The sequence below is a fragment of the Microtus ochrogaster genome, chromosome 1 (genome assembly GCF_000317375.1).
Source record: "Microtus ochrogaster isolate Prairie Vole_2 chromosome 1, MicOch1.0, whole genome shotgun sequence".
Lineage (NCBI taxonomy): Eukaryota > Metazoa > Chordata > Mammalia > Rodentia > Cricetidae > Microtus > Microtus ochrogaster.
In genome coordinates this window covers 16,897,173-16,910,552 of record NC_022009.1, presented here as the reverse complement: position 1 = coordinate 16,910,552, position 13,380 = coordinate 16,897,173, and the positions used below count along the sequence as shown (strand labels likewise).

The 13,380-nt window shown below is 46.4% G+C and overlaps 1 protein-coding gene and 1 non-coding gene across 7 annotated transcripts in view; both read left to right on the top strand.

The window, feature by feature from the left end:
• The first annotated feature begins 3,003 nt into the window (after positions 1-3,003).
• On the top strand, positions 3,004-3,107 carry LOC113456827. Its single transcript, XR_003377566.1, has one exon. It is a non-coding gene; the product is annotated as a U6 spliceosomal RNA (small nuclear RNA).
• An 8,697-nt stretch (positions 3,108-11,804) lies between these two features.
• Positions 11,805-13,380, top strand: part of Pigh (phosphatidylinositol glycan anchor biosynthesis class H) — a 15,447-nt gene continuing 13,871 nt past the window's right edge. For 5 of the 6 annotated variants that reach the window (XM_026779750.1, XM_026779742.1, XM_026779761.1 and 2 more), the window contains exon 1: positions 11,805-11,998. In XM_026779750.1, the coding sequence (XP_026635551.1) occupies positions 11,819-11,998 (180 nt within the window). In that variant the 5' untranslated portion in view covers positions 11,805-11,818. The remainder of the gene's footprint in view (positions 11,999-13,380) is intronic. The other variant, XM_026779754.1, reaches the window with a different exon arrangement.

Here is a 13,380-nt window from a genome sequence, read left to right as displayed (position 1 = left end):
GTAGACCAGGCTGGTCTCGAACTCACAGAGATCCGCCTGCCTCTGCCTCCCGAGTGCTGGGATTAAAGGCGTGCGCCACCACCGCCCGGCTCCAGTCCCTCTTTTAAAAATCCTTTTATTATTTATTTTGTATGGATGGATGTTTTGCCTGTACGTAGATCTGTGTACCACATGCATCCCTGGTCCCATGGAGGCCAAAAGAGGGCATTGGATCTTCTGGAAGTAGAATTATAGACAGTTGTGAGGTGATGAGAACGGAACCCATGACCTCTGCGTGGCCATCCAGTGCTCTCGACCACGGAGCCGTCACTCTAGCCATATTATTTAATTTTTCATACCCAAGGGTAACAGAAAATGAGAGGACATAGAAATGCTTTCTGTTAGCCAGGCATGGTGTCTTAGCAACTTTTCTGCTGCTGTGACCAAGGCAACTTATAGAAGAAAGAGTGTATTGGTAACTTACACTATCAGGGGTTGAGCCCATGGCCATCATGGTAGGAGCATGCCAGCAGACAGGCAGGCGTGGCACTGGAGCAGTAGCTGAGAGTTTACAACTGTAACCACAGTAGGAGGCAGAGAAAGAAAAACTAACTAGGGCGTCTAGAGAGATGACCTCTTCTGAAGGTCCTGAGTTCAATTCCCCGTCACAACCATCTGTAATGAGATCTGGTGCCCTCTTCTGGTGTGCAGGCATACATGCAGGCAGAACACTACATACAACATAAATAAAGATGTAAATCTTTTTTTTTTGAAAAAAAAAAAAAGCCTAACTAGGAATGGTGTTAGCTTTAGAAGCTTCAAAGCCAATGACACACCTCCTCCAACAAGGCCACACCTCCTAATCCTTCCCAAACAGTTCCAACAACTGGGGCCCAAGCATTCAAATAGATGAGACTATGGAGGCTATTCTCATTCAAACCACCACAGATAATGATGCTTGCCTTTCATTCCAGCACTTGGGAGGCAGAGGCAGAGCTCTATGAGTTCAAGGCCAGCCTGATCTACACTACACTGAGTTCCATTTTACATAGTTGAGACTTTATCTCAATAAATAAATAAATAAAGCCTTATATAATACCTGTACATAACATACATTAAAACCCTTTTGTTTAATTTTTGTTATGAGTTTCTTTCCTGGGAATAATCATATACTTGACTGTGCTCATGATCTGTGTGAGAAAATGTGCCAAGGACTGCACAAGGAAGTCAAAGAAAAGTCTGTTGATGAGGTCAAAGATTCAGTCACTTCCCATCAGCGGCCAACCAATCTGTTAGCTCACAGCCTTTGGGGACATTTGTTGGATCTAAACTGTAACAGCAGGTTACAGGTTACATAGCTTCCTCTTGCTGGTGGACAAACTCACGGGTGTAAATAAAAGCACCCTAGGCCAGGTGAGGTGACTCACACTTGTAAATCCCAGCACTCAGTAGGGGGAGGCAGGATTGCCGCAATTTTGAAGCCCGCCTGAACCAGATAGTAAGAACTTATACCTAAATAAATGATAGGCCGAGTTGAGAGTGCTCCCAGGAGCGAGGCCACATCCAATGCCAGGAGGCTGACAACGCGTTCTCACAGAAACGGAGGTGCCTGCACTTAGACCTTTCCAGCCTTTGCCTTGTGCGTCTCTTGATCTATCTGTCCATTTGCAGAGCTGAATCTCCAAGAAGGGTCCAACGTGGCTAATTGGGTCTCAGTTCACCGGCCAAGTCTGATGGTCATTTGCCAGTGTGAGGTCACAGGCACAGTGTTGTAGAAGAACCACACACTGAAACTTGCAGCCTTTGCTCAGAAGTGTCCCTATCTCAAGCCCGAGAGAGCAGCTTCCAGAAGCTTCTTCTTGCCACTTGCAGCCAAATTTAAATGTCAGTCAGGATTGTTCCCCAGGTATTGTATCTGTTTGCTGACAGTGTGGGAACTTTCTCGAAACAAGCCAGGCCCTGGTGTGCAGGCTGCGTGCGTGCGTGTGTGTGTGTTTGCTCTGTGTGTATGGTTCACAGGTTGCCCATGCATGAGCATGTGCAGAGGCCAAAGATCAAAGCTAACTTCTTCGTTTGTTCTCCACCTCGTTTTTTGAGAGGGGCTCTCTCACTGAACCTGAAGCCCATGGCTTTTGGAGAGTCTGGTGACTATTAACCTGTCCCCAAAGACCTCCCCTCACCCAGCACCGGGATCACAGAAGTGCCACACTGCCATGCTTGGTTTTCATGTGGGTACTAGGGATCCAAACTCGGGTCCCTGTGTTTTGCTGTGTCCCCCACATGCAAACTGCTGCTTACGATAAAGCTTGTGTGAGTGGTGGAGCGTTTGCCGAGCATGCGTGAGACCCTAGGTTCCATTCCCGGTGCTGAGAAATAAATATTCAAATTAAATAAAACAGCTCCTTTTTATCAAATTCTTCTCTAGTACATTTTTTTGTTGATGTTCTTAGGCAAAAGAAGTGGGATTGATTGTAATTCCAACACACAGGAGGCAGAGGCTGGAGGATCCTGAGTTCAAGGCTAGTCTTGTTGTGGGGTATTCATCAGAGAAGATTGCTCAGATAAAGGTTTAAGGCAATAGAAAGTCTTATTTTAGCTGGCCAGTGACTACACTGGGTGTTTGGGATCTCAGTGTAGCTCTGAGCTTTTCTCAGGGTGAGCTTTTAAACACAAAAAACCATGTTCCGGTTGACACACTTCAGTTAACAAGAGCAGTTAGTCAAAAGCAGAGCTACAGAAGCCAAAAAGCCAAGTTAGTACATTTAGAGACTGCCCCAGAACTATGGACTTTGATGGAGTAGGTCTGTTTTCATCTGGGCAGGTGGTGTGGTCTACATGCTGAGTTTTACAATCTGAGTTGTGCTTCATCATAAAGTCAGTTGTGCTAAGGTCTAGGGGCCTACTAAGGTCTGGAGCCCTGTTATAGTTTGAGCTATATAGTAAGACCCTGTCTCAAAAACAGTAATTAGTAAAATAAAACAAGTGGGTCCTTGGTTACTTTCTTGTTTCTTTAATTTTTTTCCAGTACTCACTTTGGCAGCGCATGTACTAATGTGGAGTGATACAGAGAAGATGAGCATGGCCCAAGTAAGGATGACATGCACATTTATGAAGTAGTCTGTATTTTTTTAAATGAAAGTTTAAAAGTGGGCAGTGGTGATGCACAACTTTAATTTGAGCACTCAGGAGGTAGAGGCAGGTGGATCTCTGTGAGTTCAAGACTAGCCTGGTCTACAGAATGAGTTCCAGGACAGCCAGGACTATATAAACTCTGTCGTAAAAAAAAAAATAAGACAAGAAAAATAATTTTTAATCTGGGACTAGAAAAGTGGTTCCACAGTTGAGAATGGCTCAGCGGTTTGGAGTGTTTGTTGATCTGGCAGAAAACCTGGGTTCAATTCCTAGCACCTACATGATAGCTTACAACCCCCTGTGACTCCAGTTCCATGGGATCTGAAGCCCTTTTCATGCCTCTTGGGGCACCAGGCACAAAAATGCCACACAAACATATATGCAGCTACTCACACATGTACATAAATAAAAATAAATAGCCACATATGGTGGTGTATATCTTTAATCATAGTACTTGGGAGGCAGAGGCAGGCAGATAGATCTCTAGGTTCAAACTGGTCTACATATAGAGGTCCGGAATAGCCAGGGATACACAGAGAGACCTTGCTTCAAAATAAACTAATAAATAAAAAGATAAAGGAATTGACTTTGTGTCTCTGTGTATCTGTGTGTGTGTGTATGTGTGTACGCGTGCATGTGTTTGAATGTGGGCACAGATGTCCCATGGTATACTTGTGGAGGTCAGAGGACAACTTTCAGGAGTATGTTCAATCCCTCCACCATGGAATCCAGTGGTCAAGCTCAGATCAACAGGCTTTTGTGCTAAGCACCTTTATTTGCTGAGCCGCGTCAGCCTACTTTCCCAGGCCTTCCAGCACTGTCTAACTGATAACATCCATGTCTGCAGGAGCCCCTGAGACTGGGTGGGTGTGTGTCTGGAAGTGTTGGATTACAAAAGACAAGTCCTCTTGAATCCAAACCTCCCATAGTCCAGATAAAGGACTTTGAGACATTTTTTAAAAAATATTTATTTATTTATTAAGTATACAATATTCTGTCTGCATATATGCCTGCAGGCCAGAAGACGGCACCAGATCTCATTACAGATGGTTGTCAGCCACCATGTGGTTGCTGGGAATTGAACTCAGGACCTTTGGAAGAGCAGGCAATACTCTTAACCGCTGAGCCATCTCGCCAGCCCTGAGACACTATTTCAAGATATAAATAAACATCTTAATTTACATATTGATCTTAATTTACTTACCCAGTAAATATTTCAGAGACTCCATTAGGTGAGTGAAAAGTGAGTAACCTATGTTCTAGAGCATTTCAAATGGGCAGCAACCTCCTACATTCCAAATATTTTCATGACTAAAAATTATTGTCCATAGAGTTGCAGTTTGCTAAGTCTTCGGACAAAACTAACCCAGAATGACCCTGAACTTTCCTGGCCCAATGGGGCTTTCAGAGAGGAGCAGTGCTTGCCCTGGGGCTGGACAGCTGAGACCTGGGACCTCCTACAAAAACCCCGCGGTGAGGACCAGTCAAGGCAAGACTGGCTCGCTTGTTATCAACTGGACACAAACGACTGGACTGGCCTGTAGGCAAGTCTGCAGGGCTTTTGTTTGCTTGTTTTTAGTTAATGATTGCTGTGGGAGAACTCAGCCCACAGTGGGCTGTACATCCCCTCCCCCACTCCCCCACCCACAGGTCCTGAATAAATAAAAAAGCAAGCCCTTGGATAGGAAGCGTGAGTCTCTGTGAACTCTGCATCAGTTCTGGACTCCAGGTTCCTGTCTTGAGTTCCTGCCCTGATGTCTTCAATGATAAACCGTGACATGGACCGGTGGGCCTATTAACTCTTCCCCGAGCTGCTTCTGGTCGGAGCATTTTATTACAGCAATAGAAAGCAGACTAGGACGAGGAGAAAGAAAACATTTTGGAAACTTGTTTTTGGTTAAAGGTGATTAGATTCATATTTGACACTTTCAGGAATCATCTTTGGTTTCCTCGGGCTCATCTTTCTGTGTCCTTTGTTAGAGGGGAGCACAGGGCAGGGGCACAGGGATTGCTGCTGGTGAACCTGTTGTTTGAACTGGCCTTGCAGATGGACTGGTTTACAATTCCCGACAGCCTAACGCTTTTTTTTTATTTTTAAAAGATTCATTATATTTTTAAAATTGTGTGCATGGGTGTGTCTTCGTGTGACTGTGTATCCACAAACGCAGGAGCCTGTGGAAGTCAGGAGTAGCCATTGGATCTTCTGGAACTAGAGCTACAGATAGTTGTGACCCACTTGACATGGGCACTAGGGGCACCCATAACTGCTGAGCCATCTCTCCAGCCACCCCCACCTCAACACCTATATGTGTGTGTGTGTGTGTGTGTGTGTGTGTGTGTGTGTGTGTGTGTGTGTGTGTGAGTGCCACATGTATGCAGGTACCCAAGGAAGCCAGAGGAGCGCATCAGATCTTCTGGAGCTGGAGTTACAAGTGACTGTGAGTGGCTGACGCCGGTATAGGAAACCTGACTTGGGTCCTCTGGAAGACCAGCAAGTCTCCCCAGAAGCAAGATGTCGACTGACACAAACTTTCCTGAGGGTCCCCCAAAACAAACATGCAACAGGAAAAAGCAAGACAGAACCAAAAATTATGTGAAGTTCCTCTTTTGTCTTCCATCCATCCCAACAGTTAGGCTGACCAAAGAGAACACCTGCTCTGGTCACAGCCTTTGAGGGACACTGGTGTCCACCCTGTGTCTCGGCAGCCGGGAAGAGGCTGAAAACTCCAGATACACAAGATCCTTAGATGTAGTTCTGTGTCACGTATGCTGGTCCCTGGGGGCTTTTCCTTAGCAAGGTCTTCATCTAGTCCACCGGGGCCTTTCGCTGTCCTAATTTTTATTGTCCCCTTAGTACTGGAACAGTTCCCATCCCAGGGTCACCTGCCTGTTGTCACGAGTTTGAGACTCTATAATCAGAATTGTCTCAGTTCTTTAAAGAGTGACCAAAGAAGCTACTGCAAAAACATAATAACCTTTGGTCATCACAGCGACAAAGGTCCCTGACTCAATGGCCGAGAATAAACTTCAGATCCTGCATGTCACACCTCCTGCAGTCACTGCAGAAACATCTCTTGAATCCTCAAATAAGGTCCCAAGCAGCTCATTGGACCCACGTTCAAAATAAAGGTTGGCTGCCCTCTTCCAAATGAGGGTCACCCAGGTACTCTATGTTCCTGGATCACCACACTGAACTTTGCAGCCCTTGCCCGGGCATGTTCCTGTTCCAACTGCCAAGGTAAACAGGCTCCAGGAAGTCCCGTGTGCCACCTGCAGGCAACCTTCTTTTTCCCTCTGTGATGCAGAGCGGAACTCAGGGCCTCCAGCATGCTGGGCAAGCGCTCTACCCCTGAGCCAACCCTCCCCATCTCCATCCTGCCGTCAATGCTGGTGCGGGATGTCCTCATGTATATGTGATGCTGTTATTGCTAATGAATAAAGCTATGTCCATCAGTGGCTTAGCAGAGCAAAGCCAGATGGGGAATCCAAACAGAGATATATAGAGAGAGTAGGCAGAGTCAGAGAGACACCATGGAGGGAAGCTTACCAGTAAACCATGAACCTTGTATAAAATATTAAATAATAGAAATGGGTTAATTTAAGATGTGAGAATTAATAAGAGTTAATAAGAAGCCCGAGCTAATAGGACAAACAGTGTTGTATTAATATAGTTTCTGTGTGATTATTTGGGTCTGGGCAGCCAGGAAACAAAAGAGCAGTCTCCGCTTACCTAATGGCAACTAAACCTTTGGCAGCTACATGGCGTCTCTTTGACTCCACCTACTCTCTATCTTGTTCTGATTTCCCACCTGGCTTTATTCTGCCCTGCCATAGGCCGAAGAAGCGTCTTTATTAGCCAATGGTAATAAAACATATTCATAGCATACAGAGGGGAATCCCTCATCACAATGTGAACCAATCAATTCTAAATATTTGATTTGCATAGCAGGCAGAGTGGGTGTTACAATTTTTAGAAAAAAAAAGCGCAAAGAGAAGTCACACCATGCAACAGGGCTCACATGGGAGGTTTATTGGAAGAGGAGAAAGAAAGGGGCGGGGAGGGGATAGAGGGTAGTCTTTGGGGACAAGAGTGGCAGAAGAGAGAGAGAGAGAGAGAGAGAGAGAGAGAGAGAGAGAGAGAGAGAGAGAGAGACAGAGAGACCGAAGGTGGGCAAACCCACCCTTTAAAGCGAACATAGCGAATGTGCACAGAGGTGCTCTTGTGCTACAGCTGAGGTCGCATCTGTCGGGACCCTAAGAGCAGCCGGTACAGATGCCTGCAGTCTAACAGTGGAGGCCAGGGAAGACTCTTCTCTGCGTAAGCCAGTCCTCTTTTCCTCCAGTGCCACCTCAGTTACGCCTCTGGGATTAATTACCTCGCATTCAAAACTTAGGTAGTCATTTTACGTCTCAGGAAAAATCCTTTTTCCCCTCCCAAGACAGGGTTTCTCTGTGTAGCTCTGGCTGTCCTGGAACTCCCTCGTAGACCAGGCTGGCCTTGAACTCACAGAGATCCGCCTGCCTCTGCCTCCCTAGTGCTGGGATTAAAGGTGTGCTCCACCACTGCCCAGGTTCTAGGATGGTCTTTAAGACTTTGTCTCATCGCATCTTAAAACATACAAATACACTTTTAGCACCTATTATAATTAGGAAACTAAATTTTATGAAACAGAAAGCACACACACACACACACACAACAACGACAACAACAATAACAGAAAAAATAAAAACATGGAGATAATTTTGTGTTGGCCAGCTCCTGGAGGTGGGGTCTATGTGTGATTCGTATGCCAGGGTATTCAGTGGCGCTCCAATGGAGAAAACAGTTTTCCCCTTTACTAGCAATCAACTGCAAATAGGTCTTTTGGTTAGGATGGGACCCGTGTCCACGTCCCCCTCTTAATGCTAGGACCCAGTCTGGCTTGAACCTGTGCTGTCCTGGTCCCCTGAGTTCATGTGTATCAATCCTGCTGTGTTTAGATTCATCCACCACCTCTGGCTCTTAGAATCATTTCCTTCTCCTCTTCTGACTAGATCCATGAGCCTTTATGGAAGAGGTTAGATGAAGATATCCTATTTAGGACACAAGACATCCTGATTTAGAAGGAAAGACAAACTTTCCACACAAAAACCAGATGTTCTTACAAATTAAACTTAAACTATCAAGTGTCCCTATCACGGAAGGCCACAAGAGGGCGCTGTGACTCCACAGACAAGAGCTCTGCTGTCTGCACTTTTCTGTTTTCCTTCTTACCCTGAGTGTGTGGTGTATGTGATACAAGTGTGTGTGCAGGTGAGTGGGCATGTGGGCATGGCTGTGTGAAATCCCCATATTAATGCAGGTTTTTCTCAGTTGCTTTCCACCCTATATATTGACAAAGGGCCTGTCGCTGGTCCCCAAGCTCCCCAGCTTGAGCAGTCTGTCTTGTCCTAGTGAGCCCTGGTCTCTGGGGTTCTGGAATTACAGGTGGACCATCACACCCACCCAGCAAGCTGTGAATCTGGATTCTGGCCCTGGTGTTTTTGTTCAGGCTGAGAAATCCCCCTGACATTTACTGTTTTGATTTGTTTTGTTTGAGACAGGATCTCTGCACGGTTCCAGCGATCCTGGAACTCACTGTGTAGACCTAGATGACCTTGAACTCACAGAGACCTGCCTGCCTCGGCCTCTGCACCAGGCTCTTCCAGTTTTTTCTTACATAGATTAATTACTAAACTTTTTCATTGAGTAGAAAAACAGTAGAACAATAATAGCTTAAAAAATAAGGTTAGTGTTTTGTTTCGTTTTAGTAGGTGCTGTTTTGTTTTGGGTTATTTCAGATATAGTCTCACTAGGTGGCCCTGGCTGGCCTGGAACTCACAAGTTGGCTTTGGACTCCTGGGGTTGGTCTCCTCTTTATCACTACTCTAGACCTCACTGAGTTTGCCTTTTGCCTCCCATGGGTGCCTGCAGAGGCCAAAAGAGGGAGAGAGATTACCTGGAGCTGGGTTGCAGGCAGTTGTGACTGCCTTACACAACACTAAACCGGTCTTCTGAAAGAGCAGGCAACGCTCTTGACTGCTGAGCCACCTCTTCCGCTGTAAATAAAGAGGGTGGGGTGGGGAGGGGGCGTGAGGGTGGTCAGAGGACAGGGTTTCTCTCCCTCCACCTTGTGCACTCTGGGTATTGACATTAGGTTTCCAGGCTTGGTGGCAAGCACCTTTACTGGATAAGTCACCTTAATGGCTGCTACATAGCTATTTTAAATGAATTATAAAGTCATAGACAAAATTCTCAAATTGTTCATTTTTCTTTACAAAATTGTGTGTATCAGCACAGTTCAAATCACAATAGCCTGACTGGGTATGGAAATGCACATCTTTAATCCCAGCACTCGGGAGGCAGAGGCAGGCAAATCTCTATGAATTTGCGGCCAGCCCGGTCTACAGAATGAGTTCCAGGACAGCCAGGGCTACACAGTGAAATCCTGTCTCGAAAAACCAGTAATAACAATAATAGTTATGGTGTTGCTTATTAACCCACCTTTGGTCATAGGCATGTTGGCCATGAGCTCTGTTACACGTGATTGAAAGGGCATTGCCCCCTTCTACTGAAGAATGTTCAGGGACCCTGAGGAGCCACACTGCTATACCCCTAAGCTTCAGGGGCCAAGACTTCTTCTGAGGCTCCAGCTTGCTCGTGGTCACTGGCCAATAAGGACTCTACTTTGGCCTTATATGCATGGTAGCCTATAATTCTCTCACACGAGCTATGGCAGACCCCCAGCATTCAGAGACGGCTGAGGCTGAGGAATCACAAGTTGATTCCAGCTTGGGCTATAGAGTGGAACTTGTTTTGAAATACCACCCACCAAACTCAAATTGAATAAAAAAAGCATTAGACAGCATTCTTTTTTTTTTTTTTTTTTTTTTTTTTTTTCGAGACAGGGTTTCTCTGTGGCTTTGGAGCCTGTCCTGGAACTAGCTCTGTAGATAGACCAGACTGGTCTCAAACCCACAGAGATCTGCCTGCCTCTGCCTCCCGAGTGCTGGGATTAAAGGCGTGCACCACCATCGCCCGGCCTAAGACAGCATTCTTAAACATAAACAAAACATTTATTTATTTATTTATTTATTTATTTATTTATTTATTTATTTATTTATTTATAGGTGCACACATGTCATAGCTAGTGAGCATGTGGCAAGCAGAAGTCAACTTGTGGGAGCTGGTTCCCTCCTCCCACTGTGGATTCATGAAGCAAACGTAAGCCATCAGCCTGGGGAAGGTGCCTTTCCCTGCAGAGCCACCAGGACGGCTCCTAACACGGTCTCCTTACACTGCTAAATCTACATGTAGCAAATACTAAAACGAGAGCTCCGTAAAAAGATTTTAAGAACCCAGTCTGAACCTTAACTATAAATGGTTCTGCATTGCCTATTCCAGGAATGGCCATCATGTCTTTGAAAAAGTTATTTATAACCGTCTTGCAACCAACCCTACCTTTGTCTCAAAAGGTTATATGACCACCTATGACTTCGTCATTATGACGACCTGTTATGACTACTTTGTTATGCCTATCTTGCAAGCTTGCTTTTGTTTCGGGATGGACTAACTTGTCATGCTGATGTTCCGCTCCTGTAATTCTATTTTGCCCACCAAATTCTACTCCTGAGCTGTAAACGCCTTGTTTTCCCACATCCAACACAGACACCTGAACCCTGCCTTACGGGGAGGCAGCCCCGTGGATGTGAATAGAAAAGCTCACTTTAAACGACAGCTTGCTTTTGTTAATGTGACCATGATGATTTGTGAATGTGGTCTTTCTCCTCCCATCTTTGGGATTGATAAACTCTTTTAACAGCGAAGACATCTGTCCAGCCCAAACCCGGGTCTTAGGCCTAACTCCGTTCTAACTTAGTTTTCCCGTGCATACTAGCCTCTCTAATTTTTTGATTTCTGTGACTTAACCCTATTCCAGTCTCCAAGCTTTGCCCGGTCCTTTTATTTTCTGGAAATTTTCTTCCCCAGCATCCCCCAGACCAGTGTGGCCTTCATCCTCGTAGGTTTAGTGATGAGAGCTTCACTTAAGGTTGCCCAGTCCTTCTTTACTGGTCTGAACATTTTTGCCAACAATACTATTTTAAGTTACATCCATATCGCTTTTTCCTACTAGAAAAGAAGCTACCCGGAGAAGAGGGAATCATCAGTACCTAAAATTCCTTCGCAAGGAAATGAATGCATGAATGAATGAACACACCTGTGGACCATTTCTGGGGCTCACTCTGGAGTCGCAATATAAATGAGTCAGCCGCCGGGTGATGGTGGTTTAATCCCAGCATTCGGGAGGCAGAGGCAGGCGGAACTCTGTGAGTTCGAGACCAGCCTGGTCTACAAGAGCTAGTTCCAGGACAGGCTCCAAAGCCACAGAGAAACCCTGTCTTGAAAAACCAAAAATAAATAAATAAATAAAAAATAAAAATAAATGAGTCAGCCGAGTGAACAGAGATCCTAATCTGTCTGAAACTGGTGCCACGTATCTGGGGAGCCTGGGCTATGGACAAACTAGGAGAACCAGCTTCAACCCCTTGCCCTGCTCTCGGAGCGCAACTACGGCTGCGCGGAGCACGTGGCGGGCGGGGCCGAGCCGCTTCCGGAACGGTCGGGAGCCGGCGAGACTTCGGTCCTCCGGGTGCGCTAGAGCGGCGCGAGCGCCTGGCGTCCGCGGCCATGGAGGACGAGAAGAGCTTCTCGGATATCTGCGGCGGCCGCGTGGTGCTGCGGCGTCGCTACTACTCGCCGTACTGCCGCGAGTTCGGCCTCAGCTCGGCTCGGCTGTCGCTGCGCTCGCTGACCGCCGTCACCTGCGCCGTGTGGCTGGCGGCCTACGGACTCTTCACCCTGTGCGAGGTAAAGGCCGGTGCTCGGCCCTCGCAGGCGGCCGCTTTAAAAAGCGCTGACCCGTGGGCCCAGGCCGGAGTGTGGGGACTCTGGGCCCGGGACGCCGTCCCGTGGCTGGAAATGTTCTCCCTCACTGGGTGGCTGCCCTGCTCTTCCCCAGAGTGTACCTCCTCGGAGAGAACTGTCAGTGGATGCTCCTCCCCCATTCACGCCTCACTGCCTATAATAGCCAGAGGACCACAGAATTCCAGAAAGGGGCTTTGGCAGACACAGCTGTGCACGTGTGTGTGCGCAGGAGGAGCGCACTATTTCTTCCTGGTCTCTGCGTTTCAAGACGATGTCAACCGCCTCCCCCTCCCAACCCTTCCCCAATTTAAGTACACCTTTTTGTCCCCCGAGACAGGGTTTCTCTGTAGCCTTATAGCCTGTCCTGGAACTAGCTCTTGTAGACCAGGCTGGCTTCGAACTCACAGAGATCCGCCTGCCTTTGCCTCCCAAGTGCTGGGATTAAAGGCGTGCACCACCACTGCACGGCCTTAAGTGCACTTTCTAAAGAATTGCCAAATTTAGGACATGAGTGTTTTCAATGTTTAGTTTCCAAACTTTTAGTGTTTTTTTTTTCTTCTGCGCCTCACTTTTCACATATCTAAGATGGTTAATAATATTGTTACGGTCAAATGCCGTGAATTTGTGACAGTTTTCAAGTAAAAAGCATCATCCAATTGCTCAGGATGAGTGCTGGTTTCCTGTATAGTGTCCTGAAATGAAAACATTCCCAGTGTGGTCTCGCCAGAGCTAAGTACACTAGATCTGTTTATTTCTGTAATCTGCATATTGTTTGTATTAGAACATCCATTCGCTTTCTTCTTCCTTTTTTTATTTTGCCAGGGTCTCAGTATATGTGGTACTGGAACTGGATTATAGGCCAGGTTATGTGGCACCTGCTCTGCCTCCCTACACTGGGACCAAGGGTGTGTTTCATCACACCTAGCCCATGAGCTTTTATGCCGTCAAAGCAGATGGCAGAGTATAATAATTTACATAGAAATAGATGAAATTAAGGACGCATTTAGGACCTGGGGGATGACTCAGCAAGTAAGGACAGCTGATGCCCTTAGTTGAGAATCCCAAAACTCACATGATGGAAAGAAAGAACGATTCCCAAAAGTCCTCTGACCTCCACACAGTAAATAGTAGGCTGGGTGTGAAGGTGCACTCCTGTCATCCCAACACTAGAGAAGCAGAGGCAGGAACATCTGGGAGGTGCAGGAGCCAGCCTGGTCTGCATCACTGTACATCCTGAGCTCCATAACAATCAGGGCTACACAGTGAGACCCTGTCTCAAATAAAACAAAACATATAAATAGTTTTGTTTTTTTTTTTTTTTTTTT